This window comes from Balaenoptera ricei, chromosome 10, assembly GCF_028023285.1.
Source record: "Balaenoptera ricei isolate mBalRic1 chromosome 10, mBalRic1.hap2, whole genome shotgun sequence".
Taxonomy (NCBI): domain Eukaryota; kingdom Metazoa; phylum Chordata; class Mammalia; order Artiodactyla; family Balaenopteridae; genus Balaenoptera; species Balaenoptera ricei.
Genome location: NC_082648.1, coordinates 37,667,226 through 37,693,385, shown reverse-complemented (window position 1 = coordinate 37,693,385; position 26,160 = coordinate 37,667,226). Strand labels below are relative to the sequence as shown.

General features: G+C 36.7%; 2 protein-coding genes across 2 annotated transcripts in view; one reads left to right on the top strand and one right to left on the bottom strand.

The window, feature by feature from the left end:
• Nucleotides 1–26,160, top strand: part of NELL2 (neural EGFL like 2) — a 367,245-nt gene that overhangs the window by 103,803 nt on the left and 237,282 nt on the right. The gene's annotated exons all lie outside the window — the stretch shown is intronic.
• On the bottom strand, nt 16,895–18,540 carry LOC132373118 (dihydrolipoyl dehydrogenase, mitochondrial-like). Its single transcript, XM_059935716.1, has one exon. It carries the CDS (start codon nt 18,280–18,282, stop codon nt 17,050–17,052), a length of 1,233 nt encoding a protein of 410 aa, XP_059791699.1. The 5' UTR covers nt 18,283–18,540; the 3' UTR covers nt 16,895–17,049.

The following is a 26,160-nucleotide window of genomic DNA, read 5'->3' as shown; positions in this document are numbered from 1 at the left end:
CTTTGCTCCTCAGGTGAACTTCACAGTAACTGTATAAGGTAGGCATTGTCTCCGTCTTCCTCATTAGAGGGATTATGTGACTTGCCCAAGAACACACATTTAGTTCGATGTGCCAGAGAAATTCTATCTGAAAGTGCTGTGCTTTGCCAGCCTACTTCCCTCTTTAAAACCACCTGCTGTAATTAATCTCAGTGATCTACTTTCATCGATTGGTAACTAAGCTTACCATACAAAGCCATTTGGGGTTCTGGCTAAGTCTAGGTGAAATTACAAAGTACGCAGGGTACCACTCTGCTTACTTTTCAGCCACCACTGCCATACCCTTTATTCCAATCCCAGGCTCTCAACTAGCCCACAACAAGATTGACTGACGCAAATTCAAGGCAGCTCTAGAAAATGTAAAGTATAAATATTTTGGGTGACATGAGATCTGAAATAGGATGAAGTCAAACTAATTAAAGTACATAAAATCTCAACCCAGTTTAAAAAATTGTCAGAAAATAATCAACTAAAGTTCTAGGAAATAGAAAGTTACTAAAGTCACTGAACTTAGAAAACATTTTTAAAGTATTCAGTGAATTCATTTATTTTCTTTCAGTGGACTGTAGATTCAAGTTTGAGCACAGAGCTCTGCTTCACAGAAAAAGTGATTCATGAAAATAGGGAATCTGAAGCAAATCTGAACTAATGCTGTAATGACTTTTGCAGAAAAGGCTATGTTTTAATAAACAACAACAAGGAAGGCAGATTTCCTCTCCATTTCTAGAAAGGCATCAAATACAGGAAATGTGAATGTGACCGTCAGAATTGGTTGGTGCTTGCCTAGTAGCCATAGTTATTTTAATTGGTGTTTTCTCAAAGAGGCCAGATTTATATGAATAAGTTAAAATCATTATTTTGGCTGAACAAAATCAGGGTTTTAATATGTAATATAGATTACATTTTAATATGTTTTGTGCTGATTAGATATCATATTGTTTTAAACTTAATTTAAAAACCCTCTTAGCTTAGATAAAATGGACTTTTGATATCTTTGCATATTGAGTGGTTAAGCATGTGGGTTATAGAGTTAGATTTTCTGGGTTTGAATTCTGGTTCTACTGCTTATTAGCTTATTAGCTGTGCAACTTCGGTCAAGTTACTTAACCTCTCAGAGTCTCAGTTTCCTCATCCATGATATTATATGTAAGGGTTGGTGTGAGGACTGAATGAGTAATATATGTAAAGTGCTTAGAACGAAGTTACCTATTATTACTGTTTTTATTAAAAGAATCATTTATGTTTTTATTGATGAAAATACAGACTAGTGAAACTCATTTGGTCATAGATCTTAAAGCTACATAGGACCTAGAGATCTTCAGAATAGCAATTTGCTTTTGAGGAGGTAAAGCTTCAGTATCCCTATTTTACATAGGAATAATGAAGCCAGGGAGGTTAAATTGCTTTTCTAAGATCAAACAGTTAGTTTGTAATGCAAGGTAATTTTTTTTTTCAAATTCTGTTCTGATATACAGTACTACTCTTTTTTAAGGCCATTCCACCCTCAATATTTTGGATAGGTCTTGACCAAGGTTTACACGTGGAACCAATTTATCATGCTTTATATATTCTTTTGAGTCTGGCTTCTTTCATTCAAAATCATGTTTGTGAGATTCATCCATATTTTTGCATGTAGACGTCGTTTATTCATACTTATTGCTGTATATGTTCCATCTGTGTTAATGTATCACAATCCAATCTATTATTGAAGAGTGAGTTAGGTGGTTTCCAGTTTTTGGCTCTATAAATAGTCCTTCTCTAAATGTTCTTTACATCTTTTTTGGTGTTATGCATGCCTGATGGGTATATACCTTAGAATTGTTTGGCCACAGGGTAAAAACTGTTTTATTCTATAGCAAAACAGTTTTCCAAAGTGCTTATTCCAGTTTGGCCTCCCACCAGTGGTGTATGAACAGTCCAGTCGCTCCACAATTTCACCCACACTTGGCATTTTTGGTCTTTTTAATTTTAGGCATTATGATAAATTATATTGGTACATCATATTGTACTGTAGTTCAAATTTGCATTCCCTTGATGACTAATGAAGATGAGCACTTTTTCATACATTTATGGACCAATTTCCCTAATTTTAAATAATAGAAAATAAGAGTAGATTTTTAAATACAAACATTTCCCCAAAAAGCATTTTTCTTGGTTTTTTAGTTTTGGAGGTTTGATTCTTTTATTTTCATGTTAGCATGCAAATATGGATTACCTAGCCCTGTCACTTAAAATGCATAGCAAAGTAGGGACAGAGATTAAATGACAGTCACTCAAGTAATTTGGGGATTTTTTAAAGAAAGGAATGGCAGTAATGAAACTGACTCAGAGACTTTTAAACCTGTGAATATAGGGAGGAGGAAGAAAAAGCAATGGGATATAGTTCACCAAGAATCTCTTTTCTTAAAAAAAAGAAACGCATAATTTATATAGGCTACATTAAAAAAGAAAATAATCTTGGAGCAACATAACCAATAAACTTAGCTGTCTCTACAGTAATTCTGGAAGCATGGGAAATATGCAGTATGCACTGGAGGTTCTCATGCATGAAAACGATTATAAATTATTTGGCTTTATAGAGACACGAGGGGCTACATGACCAGAATGCTAATGCTGACTCGGGGGGATCTACACAATAATGAAAAAGGTAGAAATAGCAATCAAAAGGAAGGTGTATTGTGTTACATATCAAACACAATATTTTGGGGAAGTTTCCTGAATGTCTGTGGTTATTAAGGAATATTATGTCAGCAAACAATTGAATGAGCTGAGCGCTCATGGTGTTGGTGTAAATCAAGTGCATGGCCTTGGTTTGGATTGTCTTTTCTCACCAAAATTACCTTAATTTAGTATTCAAAATAATACTGGATAAATCACAGAATTATGACACTTTTCTAATTCTATAGGTAAGTATGAAGAAATGGGTGAGAAAATAGTTCATGTGTGTATTAGTTAAGGTCATTGAACTTGTGATAGGGAGTATTTTCACTAAAGACAAATAGCTAAGTTTTATTAAAGAGAGGTTTCATCAAGATAATCCTGTAGGCTTCCTGAACACTATCATTAATTTTGTGCTGATTTTTTTCATAAACTCTTCAAACAGGCACTTGGCATACTGCTATCTTTTAAGCATTATGAAAACTGATAAATGTCAAATCAGAGGAAAAAACACTGAACTGGCAATATATTAATAAGCAAGAATAATTAACAATATAGCCTTTGGATTAATGACTGTATGAGACACTGCATGATACATTTTAATGATCTTTTAGCAAAATAAAAAAATCTATTGTTAATTTGTCAGCTTGTAGCAGAGCTGAGATACCAGGCAAAGGCAGGGCAGAATTATAGGACGATGGCAATGTCACAATGATTTGCTGCTGTGTCCTGTACTCCACAGTTCTGAGATGTTTGACTCTATCATTCTTTCTTCCTAATCCTACTACAGCATTTTAAAAAATTTATTTTACTCAAGTATAGTTGATTTACAATGTTGTGTTAATTTCTACTGTACAGCAAAGTGATTCAGTTTTTTATATATATATATATATAAAACATTCTTTTTCATATTCTTTTCCGTTACGGTTTATAACAGGATATTGAATATAGTTCCCTGTGCTATACAGTAGGACCTTGCTGTTTATCCATCTTATATATAATAGTTTGCATCTGCTAATCCCAAACTCCCAAGCCACCCCTCCCACCCACCCTTGGCAACCAGCATTTTTAATGTTTTAACTAAAAATAATGCCTGCATACGTTAAACATTCATCCATCCAAAAAGATATAAAATAAAAAGTAAAAAATCTCCCTTCTCCTCCCTCCCCTGAACTTTTTTTTTTTTTTTCACCATGAAATCCCCTGAACTTCTAGTTCTTGTGTATCCTTCCAGGTGATTTTCAATGCGTCCACTCACATATGCGTGTGTAGGCTTTTCATGTACAGTAAATGATGTCATACGTCTTCCTGTACTTTTATCTTGGAGATATTTCTGTATCAACAAACTTTTAAAAACGGCTGCATAGTACTCCACTGTATAATTTATCATAATGTTATTTCTTCCCCCTCAAAGGATATTTTTGTTTTTTCTGATTTGTTGTTGTAGTTTTTCTTATGAAAATCAATATTGTGGGATGTCATTCCTGCATAATCTTGGTGCACTTTTATATGGCTTTATATAGTAAATTGCTGAGGGTGGAATTGCTGGGTCAGAGACTGTGGCACTTTTAAATATTGTCAGCTTTTGCTCTACAATTATTTTCTTACTCTAAATTACAAAAAGCTGGGTGTTTTTCCCTTCTAGTGAGGAGCACTTGGTGGCAGTGCTGAGGGAAAACTGAAAACACCACTTTTTTCTCAGTTTCATGAGGTCTTTAAAAAGAGCACCAGGGGCATTTTTCTTTTTCCCAAGCGACTTTGACAAGGTAATATCAATTCATGGGAGATCCCTCCATGAAAGATAAGTCTATGGAAGTCTGAACTTTCTTGTTTTACCTCAAAGAGTATTGTCTGGTGAGCTCATAGGAAATTATTATTAAAATTAATTGCTGTTCTGCATCTTTGGTAAATTCCATAGATGGCATGAGAATATATTGAATTTATTTTTTTCTGAAATGAAAGTGGCTTTCCAGAAGACATAACACGGGTACTGCCCTCTGATTTTGATGCATCCTGCTATGCCTATTTAATTATGTTTTATTTTAAAATAATAGAGAGTCCTCAGCCTCTAGTTCTTTACTGTGAATTGTAATTTCTCTTAATTATTAAGATACTTGAATAAATGTATTTTGTGGATTTTATTATTTTTCATGCCCCATTACATTTTCTCAAAAGAATATCTCTGCCCATCTAATGACATTGCTTAAATGGCCTCAAACTCTTCAGAAGAAAGCTTTATGCAAATTTGTCTTTAATAATAATTAAATCGAACTGTCTAGCACAGTTCTAGGAGACTAAAAATGGGACGCTTTAGGTGATCAGAAAGCTAGTCCTTCTTAGTAGTGTAAGGCTTTGAAATGAGTGAGAGGATTTGAGATTTATACCAAAGCAAAAGAGCGATAATTCATGGGAGACACAATTTGAGAGAAGAAATATTTATCTTAGACAGAAAATGCAGCTTCTTATTTGCCGTGTTGTTAGGTAATTGTTTTAAAAATGAGCTTATTTTCTTCTCAATAGAGATCAGACAAAATGGCATTTTGAAATTAGGAATAGGGAAAAATAGACATATGCAATTTAAAGCATCTTACAAGTTGATTTTGGCAATTTTGTGGAAAGTAGTGAGTCAGGAAGACCAACTGCATAGTAAAGGTAAATGGACGTCATAGTGCCCATTGGAGAATAAAGCCATGGCTCCCACCGTCCCCAACAGGACGGATGAAGTAGCAATTCAGCATCACCAGCCTCCCCTCTGGATGCCTGTGTGTGGCCTGTGCTCTCTGGTACATATTTACAGACTGTGTAAAATTAGTATAGATTAAAAATTAGATGAAGAAAACATAATGATATAGGAGTTCAGTGTGAGGAAGGATCAGAAAAGCATTCTCTTTTTCAGTTTAGAGATGCTTGTGATAGAGTACAATTCAGGCACATTTCTTTTTATACAAAAGCTGGCCTCCAGTTCAGAACTATTTAACTATAAAAAATACATATGAAATCACATGAAATTGCTTTAAAAGTCATTACTGGAGTTGGTGGTGGTAAGAATGGAGCTGCATCCAACTCAGGAATGTTAAACTTGTAAAATATCTCTTCTTTGGAATGGCTGCTATAATCCCATGTCCTACTACTAGAATATTCTATCCACATTACATACTAGAACCTTTGCCTAGATTTTGCTTCTAAATCACAACAGCTGCTATTTACACCCTCTTCACCCCAGTTGCTGGAATGTTGCCTCTACTGGGGAACTGGCTATATGATCTCTGGACTTTGGGCCACACCGGGTTTTTAGGATTTGATGTTCAGATCTTGGTCTTATTGTTTGTTTTACACTTTAATTACATTGTTGGTATAAAAACATTTCTGAGCTGGCTGACTTCAGAGTGGCCCTCACTTATAAATATTAATTCGGATTGTAAAGGCATGTCTCACAAACACTTGTGCAACAAACTCAGAAACTTAGGAGCGAATTTTAAGTCTCCAGAGCGTAATAGATCATATACAGATATAATATTTATGATTTTAACCATTGGCAAGTGATCCCAATGATCCGTGATACATATATTCGTAAGTTTCCTGAGACCTGAATTTTCATTGAACAAGCTGTGACGCCTGTACGCAGGAGCACATCGCTTAGCTCCATGCTTCTCAGATTTTAATGGGAATATGAATCACCTGGGGATCTTGTTAAAATGAAAATTATGATTCCGTGGTTCTGGGGTGGGGCCTGAAAGTTTGCATTTCTAACCAGCTCCTGGGTGATGCTGTTTTGTGGAACACACTGGACACACTTTGATTAGCAAAGAGTTAGCTATTCAACCGATTCAAGTTTTTATTCAACCTAATCCTCATAGTTTATTGTAGAATCATTTATAAGAAGACATGAAAGAGGAACTTTTTTTTATTCCTAAGTTGTTATTGTTAGATTTGGGAAGCTAATTCTTTATTACGTTTGGAGGAAGAGAATAAAAGAGCAGTGGGTAAGACATTCTTCTCACACTATTTTGTGGGTAAGTATCATGTCCTTAAACCAATAAAAATTTGTGCTTTTCTGAGCACAAATGAGTTTATCTCACAGCAAGCAGTGTTAAGAATTTCTCATTTGTGTTGATGCCTATGGTTTACCCCCAGCGTTTCTCAGGCCCTGAATCTCAGAAAGGTCACTTTTGTTAGTCAGGAAGGAGGGAGGGGGTGGGCTTGTATAGAACAAGACGAACATTGTACTTGTTCACTGGTTTATTTCATCTATTAATGTCCCTTCAGACCAGGATTTCTAAATGCTGTAGGACTTGGAGCTGGGGGAGACAATCCGCTGAATGTGAAATGGAATTGGATGAACTCTCCTGGCTGAGTTTGCCATAGGCCTAGGAATGAGCTTAGGAGCTGGAGAGCTTGGAATAATACTGGAAATAGTAGTAAGGGGATGATTGTCCTATGCATATGGAAATTGAGGGAAATAAAGGTGAAATCATGTATCTTGCCACTGTGTCTCTTTCCTATAATTTTCATTAATTTGAAAAATAGTTATTAAGCACCTCTCTGCTACCCACTGGGGATACAGTGGTGAGCAAAATAAGATTTTTCTCTGCCCTCATGAGCCTAATAATCAAGTCAGGGAGACAAGCATTGATCATATTATAATCAAGTATGCAGTGGAATGTTGCAGCAGTAAGATGTTGATAAAGCACCTGTAGTAAGTGAAATTCATCTAGCGTGGAGATCAGAGAAGGCATCCTTTAGAAAATGATGTTGAGTTGAGATCTGATAAATAAATAGCATTACACTAGTAAAAAGAAGAAGGAAGAAATGTTCAGGCTGAGAGAATTTAATATACAAAGGCTTTGTGTAGGAAGGTAGGATGTTGTGAAAGGAAGCTGATGTGGTTGATGTGCAGAGAGTCAAGGGCACAATGTGAGATGCAGCTGGAGAGATAAGAAGGGGTCAGATTAAGGAGTTTTATTTTCATCCTAAGGGCAATGGGATGCAAGTTGCACATTTTAAGCAAGGCAGGTCTTTTTTTTTTGCAGTTATCCAGAGAAAAGATGATGGTAGCTTCATTAAGTAGAAGCGATATATATTTAAGGTAGAGCCAACAGGATTTTCTGATGGCTTGATATGGGTATGAGTTAAAAGAGAAGAGTCAGGATGACGCCATAGTTTTTGGATTGAAGAAGTAGAAGGATGGAGTTGCTACCAAGATGAGAAAATGGATAATTGAGCCGGATTTGGGAGGGTGGCTAAGATAAGAGTTCAGTTTAGATATGTTCTGTTTGACAGGTGTATTAGCCACTTAAATGGACATGTAGGCAAGTAGTTATATATTTGAGTCTGGAGTCTGGGACAGTGGTCAAAAGTAGAGCTAAGGATCTGAATTGTGGAATTTTTTCCTGCGTTCCTTGGAAATTTGTATTTATTTTTTAATTTAATTTTTCATCTACATTGTCCACTTTAAAATTTAATTCCTTGTATTTTTGCTTTTTGATTCATAAGAGCTCTTTTTATACTAAAACTCATCTGTTATGTATGTTGCAAATATATTTTCATAATGTTACTCCTTCTATTTAGTATTTTCCAACATAAAGAAGATTAAAAATTTTATGTAATGGAGTCTTTGAGTCATGCTAAAAAAGACCTTTTCCTCTTTTTATTCATAAAAATATTACCTTCTAATTTCTGAATGGCCCCTCCCTTTTCATTTTAAGTTTAAACAATCTGGGATTTAGTTTGCATACCTGAGATAATAATTCTAGCTAACTTTTTTTTTTTGCCAAACAAGTTACCAATAATTCCAGTGTCATTTGTTGACTAGCTCTTTCGTTCACTGATTAACATGCCACTTTATCTTATATTAAATATTTACGTATTTACATGTATTTAGGTTTGTTTCTAGGATTTCTCTTCTTTTTCTTTTTTTTAAAGATTTTACTGTAATATTTTTATTTTATTCTATTTGATCAGTCTGTAAGATGGTGTTTAGGAAATACAATTCAACCACAAGACTTCTTTTTTAAATATTTTTTTTTGGCTGCTTTGGTCTTAGGTGGGGCACGTGTTATCTTCATTGCAGTGCATGGGCTCTTCATTGTAGTGCGTGGACTTCTCTCTAGTTGTGGCGTGAGGGTTTTCTCTCTCTAGTTGTGGCACACGGGCTCCAGAGCGCGTGGGCTCTGTAGTTTGTGGCACGTGGGCTCTCTAGTAGAGGCGCACGGGCTCAGAAGTTGCAGTGTGTGGATTTAGTTGCCCCAGCATGTGAGATCTTAGTTCCCCGATAAGGGATCGAACCCGTGTCTCCTGCGTTGGAATGTGGATTCTTTACGAGTGGACCACCAGGAAGTCCCAGATTTCTCTTATTTTCTATTAATCTATTTGTCTCTTATAGTACTGATTCTACAGTATTTGAATTATTTTAGCCTTTTAGTATGAGTTATTATCTGGAAAAACCATCATTTTTCTTTCTAAAAACTTCCTTGGGTTATTTTCTCTCATTTATGCTTCCAGATGACTTTTACATATCATGAGAATTATCTGTTCCTAAACGGTTTTCAAAGCTCAGTCATATGTGTGTCTGATTCTGGTACCTTTTTTTGTGATAATTCTTTGATGGATAACACAGAAAATGTTTCTGTGGTTATTTTTGTTTGTTATTTTGTATGTATTACTGAAAGCAGTTTCATGGTTTAAGATATGCAGTATTTCAGGGTGGAGTAATTCTGGGTGTTGACAAGTTCAAGGGTATGGCTATGGAAATAGGATGCTTAAGTGGTGAAGGAATGAAATTCGCTGTATACCAGGAGGCAAGGAAACTTAGATTCTAGGTGTTGAATAAAATTTCCAAAGACCTTTCGAAGTTTCCCGAGACAAAGTGGAAAGGAAGATTTCTTTTTAGGTTCCAGTGACTCAGTCATAGATAGATGATATTAATAAGGAGAGGTAGTAGTGGGGAAGGGATGGAAATCAAAGGAGGATGGATTCTTCCATAAGGATGAAAGAGTGGTGTTTTGGAAGTGACACTTCCCTCCTATCACAGGCATAAATGTGGTATGGGAAAATGAAAAATCTAAACGGCATGGTTTCAGAGAAAGAAACATTATCCTCACTGAAAATCTAAGTTTCAATCAAAGGAGGGAAGTGAAGAGAGCATTCTGTAAGGTGTTAGATTGTGGAGGATATATATGGACAATGGTTGTGATGGAGGGTTGGAAGCCCTGTGGATCAGTTGGCTTTTGCTTTGTAGCAAAACATCCCCAAACTCAGTAGCCTAAAACAGTAGTTTGGCAGGTTGGAAATTTGGATTGAGCACCTGGGAATTTTTTTTTTCAGTCTTGATTTGGTTGGTCTAGTCTTGGCAGGACTTGTGCATGCATCTTTAGTTAGCTGGTGGGTTAACTTGGTTGTTTTTGGACAGCCTCACATTTTGTGGCTGGGATAACGGGAGTCTCTTTCCATGCCTTCTTTCAAACTAGCAGGTTAGTCCAGGCTTGTTTATCTGACAGCTACAGATTTCTAAGAATGTCCAAGCTTGCAAAGTTTCTTGAGACCTAGGCTAGGAACTCAGTCAAACATTGTTACTTCCACCATGTTCTTTTGGCCAAGTCAAGTCACAAGGCCAGTGCGATGATGGAGGATCTGTAAAGTCACTTTGAAAGGGGCATAGAAACAGGTAGTAGAAAGCGGTAGCCATTTCCACGATCTTCAGTACCTTGGGAGGATGATTCAGAGGGAAGGAAATCCAGAGAGATATGAGGATGAAAGCAGGAGAGATGTATCTGGTTGCTGCTTTCAGACTGTGGAGTTGTGGTCAAGAATGACGGGATATGAAGTATGGTGGGCTTCACTGACCTCAAGAACTCGATTCTTACCCTGGGGCTAACTTTCAACACTGGTGCAGCCTGAATTCTCAGTGGTAACAGGAACTTGGTGAATCTAGTTGTCAACCACCATGGCTGAGGCCATTCCTGATTGAAGTAACAGATGGTATGTTAGAGGCATGAAGTTTTACTTTTTGGGTAGTGATTCAAATAGAAGAGAAGAGAAATGTAGTATGGTGCTTTTAAAGAATACTGTCCCAGAAAGGCAAGGATCAGAAGTAGGTAACTCCCAGAAGTTCAGTTTCAAGGTAGAAATAACAGTGGGTGAGACAAATAAGGAGTGAGGCTTCTGAAGAAATTCTAGCGCAGGTTTATATAGAATGAATTGTTGCTCTGTTTCACACATGGCAGGGTTTATTTGTCATTTATCGCTGTATCTCCATCACTTGACACAGTATCTAATGCACAGTAGATGCTCAATAAATGTTTTTGCATCATTTATTGAATAAGGTATTCCATATTTTGGCCCCTTTTCTGAGAATTTTTTATTGTACTCTAGCTCTTCTATGCATATTAACAGTAGGTTTAAATTATTATATTTGTGCATCTTCTGCAAAAAGAATAATTGATTGTACTTTTCTTCACTGGGTCAAGTTTATTCTTTCTATATTTTGAAGTGGGGCTTTAATAAAGCAGAGTAACCAGGGGTTATGTGTGGCAGCAATTGACAAAGCTAATAGCATTTAGAAAAACATTCATCCTGAAAAGAATAGAAGGATGGGACTTCCCTGGCGGTCCAGTTGTTAAGACTCCACACTCCCAATGCGGGGGGTCCGGGTTCGATCCCTGGTCAAGGAACTAGATTCCACGTGCCACAAATAAGAGCCCGCGCACCGCAATGAAAATCCTGTGTGCTGCAACTAAGACCCGGTGCAGCCAAATAAATAAATATTAAAAGAAAAGAATAGAAGGAATTGTCTTTTCTAAATTCTTTACTTTGTCATGAATGTTGCAGACTTTCACTCAGGACAAGTTAAAACCATTTCCTGATTTTGAATGCTTTGAGGATAAGAAAAAATTCCCCAATAATTCAGTGATCACAGATAACATATCAGAAAACTAAAAACATTTATCTGGGATAGTCTCTTTAGATTATGCTAAAAACAGTGATGAGTTTGCATATATGCAGTATTAATGTTGGGTCAACATATCTCCTGTATCAAAAGAGACCTTTCCCATACATAAAAGAAAATACGTTATACCAGATAAACAAAGCTTGATGTTCATTTTGTTTCCAGGTTTCACTATTGTAAAAATATTGCCATAATTATTATATCAGGTTGAATCTAAAAGAACAGGAATTTATAGGTCAAACGTTGTACAAAATTTGTAGGATTTTGACACAGGTTGTTGAATTGTTCTCAAAGGTTTTATTAATTTATACTTCAGTAATATATGACTGCCTGTTTCTATATGCCACTCCAGCACAAGATATTGTCATCATTATATTAGAAACAAAATATTTTCTAATTTGATGTATAGTATATGGTACTTCGTCCAGTGTGACTCAAGTATAGTGAATGGTGTGACAGTGTAAGTTGAGTATTTTGCGATGAAGGTGGAGAAAGATGCAATGGCAGATGATACAGGGTCTTTCAGGTGATATGAAAGATCTTGATATTTATTTAGTCTTCTGAAAAAATCTACTTTATTTAGGTACAATTTACATGCAATGAAATGTACACATTTTAAGCATAAATTTTAATGAGTTTTGACAAATTTATACATCCATTTAAATCAGCTACCATCCATATATGATTCATTTTATCTAAGTCATCAAATTTGTAGATACAGAATTATTCATTCTAGTCCTTTGAAAGATCTTGATATTTAACTCTAAAGCACTAGGAAGCATTTGAAGAGTTTAAAATAGTAAAGTGTGATAAAGTATTACATTTTAGATAGATTACTCTGCAGCAGTATGAAAACTGGATTTAAAGGAGCAGGAGGGGATGTGGGGACATTAGGAAACATAAACACTAGTCCAACTGAGAGAGGTTGCAGTCTGGGGTAGGATAATGGCTGTGGAATTGGAAAGAAGTGAATGGATTTGAATATGTAGGAAGTAGATAGATTGTTTATGCTGATTGGATTTCAGAGAATGAAGGAGAGAGATGCATTACAAATAAATTTTATATTTCAGATTGATGCAAGTAGGTGTATGACTATGCTACTTACTGAAGTAGAGAGCACTGGAGTAGAAGCAGGTTTGGGGAGATTATGAGTTTAGTTTGATCATACTGAGTTTGAGATGCCCATGATATTTAAGAGAAAATATTAAAGTTTGGTGTATAAATTTTTAGTTTAGAAGAAAAATCTGAACAGGAGACACAAATATGGAATTCATCTGTACATAGATGATAATTGAAGCCATGGGCATGGTTAGAGTTACTTAGGGAGAGACTATAGTGAGAGAAAATGAGGACAGGGACCAATCCTTCAGGTATTCTAACATTTAAAATTTATAAGAGGTGGATGAGCCTGTAAAATAGTCTGAGAAATTGTTGCCAGAGATTTACATGGAAGAACAGAAGCATTTTTGTACCAGGGAAGCTAAGGGAAGAGTGTTTTTGGAAGGAGGGAGTGGTATACAACAACAGAATATGCTGAGAGGACAGGAACGATGATAACCAACATTTTTCATCAGATTCAAAATCTGGAGGTGACTGACATTGTGAGAGCATTTTGGTGGACCAGAAAGGAAGCCAGATTACAGTGGGCTATGGGGAATGGATAGGAGGAAAAGTGGTGATGCTTTTTGTAATAATAAATTTGTGTGTGGATGGGAAGAGATATGGAGAATTTACTGGGAGCACATGGTAGGGTCCAGGGATTTTTTTTTTAAGATGGCATGGAATAGGAATAGATCATATTTAAATATTGGTGGCATGAGAGAAAGAGAAAGAGGGATTGAAAATAGAAGGGAGGAATTAATTGATGGTATAAACTGAGCAGAAAGGATAGGGTTCAGAGCATAATTAGAGGGTTTTGCCTCTGCTGGGTGGAGAGATACTCAGTATGTAGAGCAAGAGGGAAAGGAGAGTGGGTGGATACAGATACAGCTAAATGTATTGATTTGGTGGAAAGGAAGTTGAAGGAGTGGCATCTGACAACTTTTATTTTCTCTGTGAAGTGAGACCCAAGGTGAAATATTGGGGAGAAGAAGCAGAGTCACAGGTTGAGTAGAGATGGGTTGAAAGATATTTGGCTAAGAAATGTTAAAGTTGCTAACTAGAGGCTGCTATTCCTCCATCAGTTTATAAAATCTTCCCTTAACCGTTTGACAACCCAGACGTAGGCATGAGGAAAGTAGATTGATTTATCCATGGCTGGGATTTTGCTTTCTGGACAAAAATCCCATAAAGAGGGTTATGATGTTGGCCAAAAATGGATCAGAACTAGAGACTCACAAGATTTAAGGTAGATAGAAAAGAAGGTAAGGACAGTTGAGGGCTAGTCAATAGGGAGAAAGTGGGTTCATATTGAACAGGAAAAACTCATAGAGTTGAAGAGTAAATGCAGTGAGAGCAGTTGAGGAGGCAACTTGGAAGCGTGAAGCATTTGAGTTGGAGAGTAAGTAGAACATCAGGTTTAGAGATTTTGGAGGCAGAGCCATTTTGAGGAGACAGGGCAGAATACGAACGTGCAGGCGAGGTAGAGGTGAGGGTGATGTCAAAAGGAGCCACGAGGTGGGGTGCTGGATGGGTCAATCACATGGATGCCAAACTCTTCCAGAATGTTGCAGACATTTGGATGGAGAAAGATTGGATGGAGACCCAGGTTTCAAAGTCAGCAGTGAAAGAAGGGGAGTGTCCAGTACTGTGTGTGTGTGCGTGCACGTGTATAAAATGGTAGGAAAGTTGGTGATGTGAGCCTCAAACAGCAGATATTTTTTATGAGAGTAGAGAAGTGACACGAACTATATCTTCTTACTCTGAAGTATGGAATGTGAACTTCACAGTGTACATGAATGTATTATTTTACTGGGGCTCCGTAACAAAATACCACAGACTGGGTGGCTTAAGCAACAGAAATTTATTTTCTCAGAGTTCTGGAGGCTAGAAGTCCAAGACCAAGGTGTTGGAACGTTTGATTTCGCTTGAGCCCTTCTCCTTGGCTTCCGGACGACTGCCTCCTCACTATGTTCTCACACGGCCTCTCCTCTGTGCCTGCACATTCCTGTTGTGTCCAAACTTCCTCTTTTTATAAGGACGCTAGCCAAGTTGGATTAGGGCCCACGCTAATGGCCTCATTTTAACTTTATCACCTCTTCAAAGGCCTTACCTCCATCTGTGGATACATTGTGAGGTACAGGAGGTTAGAATTTCAACATCTGAATTTTAGGGGAATCAGCTCATAACAATGAAGTATCCGTGGTGGTAAAAGAGCATACAGTTATCCCTTGAGAGGTCCATTAGGCAAGTGGTAATCTTGTGGGGAAACCAGAATTCAGTTAAGGCCAAAACCCAAGGGGATGAAGCTACAAAAGAGATAGAATTAGAATTCCAGAGGACTAGGTGAGTTTGGCAGTGAGATTTCTGGGGTATAAGAAAAGAATCATACGCAGTATAAAGACTGGTATTCAGGAAGAGTGAATGAATAGAGTTCACCTGGTTGGTTCACAAAGGGGAAAAAAAAAAGGAGACATTTGACTTTTTGTTGAATTAATTGTCTCATAGTGTTGTCAATATTATATCCTGTTGGAAAAATTGTGGGTTTGCAGTGCTTTTCGCAGTATTTTACATTATTTTCTGCTGCTAAGTGAATAGATTTTCCTTTTTTTAATTTTATACTTTATTATTTCTATAAAGGAAAGCTATTGATTTTGGTCTACTTATTTTATAACTCAGTTATTGTTTCAAATAGTTTCTCAAGGATTCTCTTTTTTTTCTAGGTAACCATTCATATCTTTCATAAATAGGGATCATTTTGTCCCTTTTCCAATACACTTCTAATCACATTAATTCTAATAGTAGCGGTGGCTGTGGAAATCCTTATCAGATATTGGCCTATGGTAAGGACTGGATTTTATTTGTAGAAAATGTATGCAATAGTCTAGTTAAAAGTTAGTGGAATTTAAGCCAGAGTGGGTGGCAGTGAACTTGAAGGAAAAGGAATAGTTTTCATAATACGATACTTAGCTTTTGACTGAATATATAGAGTCTGGAAGAAGAGAGGTAAAGATGATTTCAACAGTTCCACTTAGATAACAGAGAAACACAAGGAGGATGCCGCTCGTGTTTCACTATTAAGTATAGGATTATTTCCTTATGGTTAGTGTTTGGAAAGGTAATAACTGGGCCAAAGACTATTTATCATTTTAATACTTTTAGTCACAAACTACCAGACTGCATACCAGCTATGTTAACATGCTCCTTCACCAATACCATTGTGATCATTTAGAATTTTGTTGTTAGATCCAAAGGAGGAATGTGGTATCTCATTGTTCCTTTATGAATTCTTAAAATGGCCTTCCTTAATTTGAGGTCTGACAAATATTATGTTAGTTTTTCTACTGGTATGATTTTAATATTTAAATACATTTGGGGTTTATCTTTGTATGTGGTGTGAGGTACAGGTATGATTCTTTTCCTCCAAAGAGTGACCTAGTTTTCATAACTCCAGATGGATAGCATTTTGAAAGAGGGAAATGTGGCCTGGGAACTCCATATGAAGGGAATAGCATTAAACCAAAACTTATTTATTAGAAAAATTAATTTATTAGGAATAAATTTAACAAAAAATATTAATTAGTAATACATTAGGTGCAAACTCCTCAACATGATGTTTAAAGCCCTAAACCAGCAGTGGAAACCTGGCAGCAAGCAAGCCATTATAATACTAGCTAATATTTACTGAATGCTTATTGTGTACCAGCCCTTGTTGCATCTACCATTTTATATACACTTACTATATACATTACCTCATTAAATCCCTGAAATGGTCCTATGTGGTAAGCATTATTATTATTTCCTGAGGAAACACAGTGTTAAGAGGTTAAGTAATGTATACAGGTCACACAGCCAAGTCCTAGGCTACATTTTACCAACCTACTCACTCTTCCCTAAAAATACCATATATTTTACAACTCCGTGTTTTATTTTGATGTGATTTGAGGCACATTGACTGCACTGTTAATGGTAAAGTCAAAGAGGGAAAAGAGTAGAAATTCATCCAGTCATTCATTCATCAACTGATTGAATAACTCAGTGTTTTCATCTTTCAGGCAGAGGTCGAAGGGCAGGGGACCTTTTTTTTTTTTTTTTTAAATTTTTTCTGCAGTATTAATGCAGTGAAATAAAATATTAAATTTATTTAAAATATAGATGAGATTATTCCATTCTGTCCAAACCTATTAAATACCTTCCAAAAGTTTCATAATTCAGTCCTAGAAATTCTTGGAGCTGTGAGCATTTCCTGTTCAGAAATGTTACCTCTATAAAAGCTCCCAGGAAATTTCAGAAAAATATAATCTTCTAATTTAAAAGTTGATCGATTTGCCAAATGATGCAGCCAGGTTTGCTTCTCTAAAAGCTTCTGATAAGGTCGGATGTGCATGACAGACTCTAGCTATATCTTCACAGGATGCTCCATATTCCAGTGCAAAAGCAGCTTCATTTATCGTTTCACCAGCACCTGGTCCTAGAATATGTGCTCCCAATACTCTGTCTGTTGATTTCTGCCCAAGTATCTTCACCATACCATCTGTGTCAGCATTTGTCTTAGCTCTGCTGTTAGCAGCAAATGGGAATTTCCCAACTTTGTACTCAATACCCTCTTCTTTCAACTGCTCTTCTGATCTGCCAACCCAAGCAACTTCAGGGTGTACGTAAATCACCGACGGTACACAATTGTAGTCAATGTGCACAGCGCCACCAGCCATCCCTTCAGCACAGATAATGCCTTCATCCTCTGCTTTGTAAGCCAGCATTGGACCAGCAACCACATCGCCGATTGCATAGATATTTGGAATTTTAGTTTGGAATCTGGTATTTACTGGAATTCTACCTCTAGGATCCAGCTCAATTCCAAGCTCCTCTAGTCCCAAATTCTTAGTAAAGGGTCGTCGGCCAATGCAAACCAGGAGTACATCACAAGTGATAACTTCAGCTTTACCACCAGAAGCAGCTTCAATAGAAACATCAATTTTTCCATCTGACTTCTTAGTAGCACCAGTAACTTTAGTATTCAATTTAAATTTAAATCCTTGTTTTTGAAGGATGCGTTGAAAGTTTTTAGATATCTCCATATCAATTCCAATTCCACCAACATGACCCAAAAACTCAACTGCTGTCGTGTCTGCACCAAGTCTTTGCCAAACTGAGCCCAATTCTACACCTATTACTCCTGCACCAATGACAACCATCTTTTCTGGAACTTTTTTTAAAGACAAAGCACTTGTAGATGACACTACTGTATCTTCATCAATCGTAATTCCAGGAAAAGGAGTGACTTCTGAACCTGTGGCTATAAGAATGTTCTTTGTATCAATAACTTGAGTGTTGCCATCGGCTTTCGTAGCGGTGACCTGATTTTTCCCAGTTATCTTTCCATATCCATTTACATGAGCAACCTTATTCTGTTTGAATAAGTGGGCAATTCCACCCGTTAAAGCTTTTACTGCATTACTCTTCTGCTCCATCATCTTCTCTAAATTCAAGCGAACTTCAGACATTTCAATTCCTCTAGATGCAAAATCTTTTCCATGGGCCATATGGTAATAATGAGAGTTATTCAATAAAGCCTTAGAAGGAATACAACCAACGTTCAAGCATGTTCCACCGAGTGTTTCATTTTTCTCAACGCAGACTGCCTTGAAGCCTAACTGGGCAGCTTTAATAGCAGCAACATATCCTCCAGGACCAGAACCTATCACTGTTACATCAGCATCAATTGGTTGATCTGCATAAGTTCTCAGTGGCACTGCAGAAACTCCTTGCAGACCATGAGATATTCTATTGAAATGGCCTCTCTAAGCTCATGCAGTCAATCAGCAGCAAACCACAGTGTGCCCCTGCCTTTTGCACAATTCTGTGCTACACCTATTCATGCTGGACAAAGCACTAACCAGTGAGGAAGAGAATTCCTTGGCTCTTTCTTTCTACTACGGCAGGGGACCTTTGAATAAGGAATTATAGAGACAGAAATCTCTCTCTGGCATGAGTAGAACTTACTGTTTGTGGGAGGGAGAGAGGCAATAAACACAAAATAAATAGTGATGTGAGACTCAAGGTACCATGAAAGAACAGTCAGGATAAGGGTATGGAGCAGGATGGGGCAGGGCGCTGTGGTCTGTCGAGGAGGTGGCATTGGAGCGGAGACCTGACGTAAGCGAAGGAGCCAGCCATGTGGTTATTTGGGACGCAGGATGTGCAGAGGCTCTAGGGCAGGCGTGTGCTCGGCCCCATGTGATCAGTGAACTGTGAAAAGCCCAGGGCTGGGGTGGGGAAGCCTGAGAGGCATGGTGGGAAAGGAGGCCTGGCTTACAAGATCCCACCGGACCTTGCAAACTGTGGTAAGGACCTGGGATGTTATTCTCAGCCTGCCCAGTGATTTAGGGGCTAGTAATGAGGACTCAAGCCTGGGTGGTGGCAGTGAGTGGGGCGCCCCTGTGGCAGCGCGTGACTCGGCAGTTGACTGAATGTGGTTGGCGGAGGGGTCAATGACACCAACATTTTGAGGCCTGATGAGGCACAGTTGAAGTGACTGAGAACGATGGTGCTGTGTAGAGAGGAAAAGACGATTTTCAGGAGAAGAGGATACAGTCTGAAGGTAGGAAGTTGGGAACGTATACATTTAGGGAATGGCAAGTGGTCCAGGAAGGATTAGAGACATAAGAAGGAAACTGAGGTAGAGCTGAGTCCCCTGGGCTGAGTCAGAGGACAGTTTCCAGGACTTTCTGAATGGAGATTTAGTGGTCTTCTAATAACGTACTACCTTTGCTGGGAACCAAAATCTATAGTGTGGTTGTCATTAACTGCAGCTGAAGTCAGGTCTGGATTAGAGTCCAGTCTCTGTCATGTATAAACATTGTGAACCTGGTTAAGTCATTTAAGTTTAATTTTTTTGTTTATTTATTTCTATGTTTGTTGTGAGCTTAAATGAGACACTGTATGTCAGCTATACTGCTGGAACAAAATAAACCCTTATTAAATGGTGCTGTTATGATAACTAATCAATACTGGGTGATTATTTTACGTAATGTATATGAAGTAACTTCATGAGGTGAAAGAAACTAGGTATGAGGTATTAATGATGTAGATAAAACTGAGTTCTTGGTCTTTTCTGTACTGCTTTCTAACTGTAGTAACTCCTGTACTAATTTTATAACTTTAGACAATCGTAGAGTAGTCAATGTTTTATAGAAATGTATGTAAAGCAAAATGGTGGCATTACCTTTTTGCAAAAATGTTCAAATTGCAGGCTTAGATAATTAATTGAAGCTCAGAATAATGTAATTTTGTAGTTTTATAGTAAAATTACAAGTTCACATATTGAAAATTTTGATGACCTCATTATTTTGCCCATGAATTTCAGCAAATTAAGGAAGACTTGTGTAAAAGTTGAAGGAATAATGTTTTTATAATGTATGTAGCTTTGGAATCAGGGAGTCAAAAGTAAATGTAGGAAAAATATGAAATGAAGTCTTGGCCAGAGAAGTAGGTATTGAATCTTACCAATAGTTTCTGGTTTTATCTTTCACAGATTTGTTTCTTGAAAACAAAATTAAAATTAAATATGTGTAGCTAATAGTTAATTTTAATGATTATTTTTAAAAGGAAGATAAAATGTGCTTCACATTTTCAATGAGATGTATGTGAAATATAGTTATCTCAGAGGCTCAGCTGCTCCTAGCACCTGAGCCGCCCCCTTGAGACCATTAGGATCTCTATCTAAAACAGAATATAAAGAATAAAATATACTTGAATGGAAAAAGAATCTAAGTTCGTCTTTGAATGTATTTAAGAAAAAATGATTCATCTGAAACCAAAACAGTAATAATACCTTTGCTATTCCTTCCTTCCCCTTTTCACTTACTTTGTAATTGTATTTTATTTTCTATTTCCCTGTCTCTCATGCCTTAATGACCTCAATTTTCTGACTGGTCCTCTTTGACCTACACAGAAGCCTGCTTAAGCATTCAGTGAGTTCTTTATGAAATTCTGTGGTCATTTAATCTGCTCTGCAAGGCCCTTTCGGGAGCTTTGTTTCTGTTCTCTAACTTTAGGAGTGAAAGGCTGTTGCCAAGTCATGATTTTTATTTTTCTTCCTGTTAGAAGTATTTTAAAGATAACTCAAATATTGTCCACTCTGCTTTTATAATTACTCTTCTTATAATTTTCTTTTGATATTGGATCACTTTTAGAAATGCAGAATTCCAATTAAATCATCTGATTAATTGCATTCATAACCTGTTAATCTGCATTTTTCCATTTAAAATATTTTAGTGCTTGTTATCTAGCCTTATCTCTCTGGATGTGTGTGATTTATCCAAGCCTGGATGTATAGAAACATAATAGAAAGAAGTAGGCTTGCCTGAAAGCTTTAGCCAACCATGTTGCTTTGGCTGTTATGGCGCCTGGGAGAGGGGCAACTGAGAAAAGAATGAGAAGGAGGCTTTTCCATGGGTAATATTCACCTGAATGCAGTGAATTTTCTAGTAATGCAAGTTTCTGATTATTTTCTGATTATTTTCTATTTTCTATTAGTGATGTTTAGCCTTGGTAATCCAGAACTGTTAATAGAATAAATGGATTTTTCGAGTTGCTTGATTTTGCTTGCATTATACAATATAGTCACATAAAAGAATACAAGCTTATAACCCCCCTAAGGCTTCTTGTTTCCTGTCAGTGAACCCTGTAGCATAAATGTATTAGGAAATATCTACCTTCTCATAAAAGCCTCAAAATAATTTGTCCTAACATAAAATTTTAATAAAATTTCCCTTCTTATCTATTTAGCTCTGCTAGGCAATTATGGGCTTCTCTGAATACCATCTGCTGTACAGGCTGTAAAGAAACATACCTCCCCCTTTCAATTGATCTTTAGCAATATGCATTTGTTAACTCCCTTTTGTTTTTGAAAAAATGTAAAAAAGGAAAAAATAATCTCCTTTGGGTGACTTCTTTCCCTTTGAAAAAGGACACCTTTCTAGTTCCAACCCCCTGTGGAGGAGAGGTCTTTTCTTGCAATGCACATTACATAGAGCCGGATAGATGTACTTGGAATCCCCTCTGTAGTTTCTAATTTTCTCTTCCTTCTAGTGTCCTAGGCTGATTTTCATGGTTCACATACTTTCTGTGCCCCTTTTGTGGTGATAATGTTGTTGCTTGAGAATCTGTCCCGCCGTTTCAGTGCCAGGTATACTCACCAAGTGACAGAATGTGCAAGATAGTGTGCTTCTTATGCTATGGCCATTTCTTGGCTCTGGCATCAATTTGCCTTTCTGCATAACTACATTCTGGATGATGGCATCACCTCTCCTCTTCTCCAACCACGATCTGCAGTTGTTCTAAGAACACCTTCACTACTCCCCTCTCCTTCTCTACTCCTATGAGGTATCCATCACCTCTCTCTCGTTAGCTAAGCATAATGGCATCTTGGAAATACATGCAATAATCCTCAGATGCCATAAATTCTTCTTACTCTCTTTTCTAAAGAGGTGACTAAATAGTTTCTTCTCTAAGGGATGGAAATGTTCAGTGCTGCAGTAATTTTTGATGTGGGCTACATATGCCCTAGCTGGGGAAAGCCAGAAGGAAAGAAAAGTGGCCGAAAGTACATTAAAATAGAATCAGGAAATATAGTAGGACGATGACAAAAATTTATATTCTTTTTTCCCCATATGTCAGTATACTTGAGAAAAAGAGCAAGGAAATGTAGAGGGAAATTGAGATAGCATTGAAAAATATTAAATATGTGTAATAAATAATTTTTTAAAAGAGCTTATAATGCATTACTTATCTTCTCACCTTTATAGTAGCTCCTGCTATCCTGAATCCTCCAGGGAAATTTCTTTTGCAGTTTGCCTTTAGCTAAACCTGTTGGGAGAGACTGAACTAAAGTAACAGGGAGCTTCAGGAGGTTCATTACCTGTTAATCTTTGATTTAAACCCTTGTCAATGCTAGCAAAATATCAGTCCTTTTGGAGTCGTCTTTTTGTTTAGAGGACTGATTTCATCATGCAAGGCTGATGTGGCATGAGTGATATTAAGTTAATGCTGAGATCTCTGCTTCTATCAGAACAATTTTGCCTCTCACAATCTCTAAATTATTTATGTGTGTGCAAATTTACCATAATACAAATCCTATAAAGTGGAGTAATAGTAACTTTAATTGTTTTTTTTTTTTTTTTCTGGTCTCTTCCTCTCTCTTTGTTAGTCTTTAATATTCCCTCTTTGGCATTTGATTTTATTGCATGAATACTTAATTTGGAAAGCTGATCTTAAATTCTGACTGTTTTAATTCGCTAAATGGATAGACCTTTTCATTGCTTTCACATGGTCCAAGTTTGAAGAATTTGGTTTGTGTAAGCCAAAGCTGCTGGATGTTTCCAATCCTATTCAATAAACGAAGTATGCTCTATTTAATTACAGTGCCATGGAAACTAAGTATTTGTCAATGTTCAGTCTATTATATGATCCCTTTCAAGCCACATTATAGGTATAGTGAGGATAATAATAGCAATACTGATGTGTTTACGTTTGGTTCCTTGGCATGAGTAATATTTAGTATTTTAAGTATTAAAGAAGAGAAAAAGTCTGTTGAATACACTTGATAAGATTTAATTATATTATTTCTATAAAACAGAAAATGATGAGGAAATGCAAAATAAGGAGTGATTCTTTGTCTATAGAGATTAAGGGATAAGGCAAATAATACTCTAACCAATGATTTATGAAAGCGTATGTACTGTGAAACAGCTGGGGTTTTTTGTTGTTGTTGACTACATTTAAGACACAAAGAAGTATAAAGGGACACTTTTATTTACATATTATCTGTTAGCCTGTATGAATGTTAATGTTATTTGTATTCTAAGATGACAATATTGACAAATGTGTCCATCAGTTTGAAATTTCTGAAAAACGCCTTTGTGACTTCTAATCTTCTGCTGTCACTAAGTGCTGGTAATTTGCTCTGCCCACATTTTATAGAGTATATTGCTCCTCTGATGAAGAATCCTCATTTTATAGATGAGAAAATTGAGAGTCAGACAAAGGATGGTGTAACAGTGATTAAAAGCCTGGACTTTGGAGCAAGACCACCTGGTTTCAGATCCTGACATTGCCAATTACCATGTGAGTGACTTTGGTTACTCAAGTGGATTTACTGGTAGAGTTAGTTAGAGTTGAGATACATATATATATATACACACATATACATATACATAATATATATATTATAATATTATATATATGTATATAGTGAGAGAGAGAGAACTTTGAAACATTACCTGGTATGTAATATGCTCCAAAAAGTGTTAGCTATTATTGCTACTATCATTTTTATTACTATGTGACCACATTGATTGTCCATATTGGTCCTGGGTCAGAGTTTTTATCTCTTGTCCATATGCTATTGCCGTGACACATGCTGCCCTCCTAGTATGCTATGTTGTATCTTACCTCTATCTGAAATTCAAAGACCACATGCTGAAAAATGGGCATATGTGAATTTTAGACCTTTCCTTGGTACAGCACAGAGGTTACCTGCATGTCAACTGGTAACTGGTATAGAAGAAACCAAGTCCAAAACTAAAGAATGTTTAGTTCACGTTCATTAGAATTTATATATTCTATCTATCTATATACACACACTTTTTTTTTCTCATTTTGCCCCTTTGTTAAACCTCACACCATCCCCCATTCTAGGCTCTATTTCTTAGCTTTTTATCTTGCATTTTAAACTGTAAAAATGTCTTTTCCTATACTAAATGCTGTAGCAAGTTTTCTTTTTTTCACTTGTTCACAGTCCAATACCATGCCATACAGTTTTGGGTTTAGCTTTGTATGTCTTTGACTGCAAGTTACAGAAAACTCTGATGCAAGTGGACTGAAAATAAAAGAGAAAATTATCGTATCATACAAAAAGCACTTCACAGACAGGGCAACTTAGGGAAAGGTATGCCACAGTCTCGCCTCTGTTTCTCTTTGCTTCTTTTTTCTACCCTCCTTTGTGTATTGGCTTGATCTTCAAGATCATAGCAAGATGATTATAACAATTCCAGACATTACATCCAGACAAAGTGCATCCAGAGAAATAAGGGAAACATCAGCTGGTCTGTATCTGTATAACATTCTTAAGAGCAAGAAAATCTTTCCCAGAAGTCTCCTCACAGGTTTCCCCATTTCTCATTGGCCAGAATTGTGTCACATCTCATAACTCAACTTATCATTAGCAAAGGCAATTGGATTACCATGTTTGGCCTAGAATAACAATTTGGATGGAATAGAGGATGGAAAATTGTTTTCTGTAAAGGACCAGACAGTAAGTATTTCTGTTTTGCAGGTCACATGTTCTCTTTTGCAGCTACTCAACTCTGTCTCTACATATAAACAACGTGTAAATGAACCAGCAGGCTATATTCCAGTACAACCATGCTTATTGACATTGAAACTTGAATTTCATATAATTTTCACATGTCATAAAATATTCTTCTTTTTTTCCCCCCAGCCATTTAAAGATGTGAAAACTAGTATTAGCTCCCAGGCTGTACAATATTGTACACCTATAACTTATGTAATATTGTATATCAACTATAGTTCACTTTAAAAAATAATGAAAAATGACGATACTGGAAAAAAAAATGAATGGCAGATGTATTCGACCTGTGGGCCATAGTTTGTCAACACTGAGTCAGCCCTCAGGACCACTACAAGCTATTTTGACCAAAGAAATTCTAATCTTGATATTTATTTATTTTGAGCTTTCCTCCCTATAGCCTTATGAGACAAAGGGGACAGAAATAAAAACCCAACAGATGTATAAGGTGAGAGTACACAGGATACCCTCGTCACAATAAGCTGGCATCCTAAAGACTGCACCTTCAGGACATGAAGCCTGAGTTGCAGTCATCTTGGTTGTTCAGGGGGCCTCAGGCCTTGGATTTAGTTTAAAGTCGTATATAATGCACTTGGTGAAAGAAAATGAACCTCCTTTCTGGAGCAATCTGCCTTCATCTTAGACTTCAAGTTATTCTTAGAAATATTTTTTTCAAGTACTACTAGACACCTAAGGAAACAAAACACTGAGAATGAGAACTGGCAGAAACAACAGACAACAGAAACAGACTGCAGAGAGGTCAGATTAGAATTAACCAACATTTAATGTAATACAAGCATGCTCATATGTTTAAAGAAATAACAAGGTAAGTCTGGATTTATTTTCGGGGAACAGGAAAACAACTAATTTGAAAAACAGAAACAAACTTTAGAAATGAAAAATGCAATAACTGGGAAAAAGTACAACCTCAACAGATGGACTTAATAGCAGAGTAGACAGAGATACATAGAGAATTAAAGAACTAAAAAATAGGTCATAAGAAATTATCCAGAGGTCAGAACAAAGATTTTTTTAAAAGATGGAATATACT

Coding starts and splice junctions, on each gene's coding strand:
- LOC132373118 (XM_059935716.1), bottom strand. CDS start 18,282: ATGGCCCATGGAAAAGATTTTGCATCTAGAGGAATTGAAATGTCTGAA.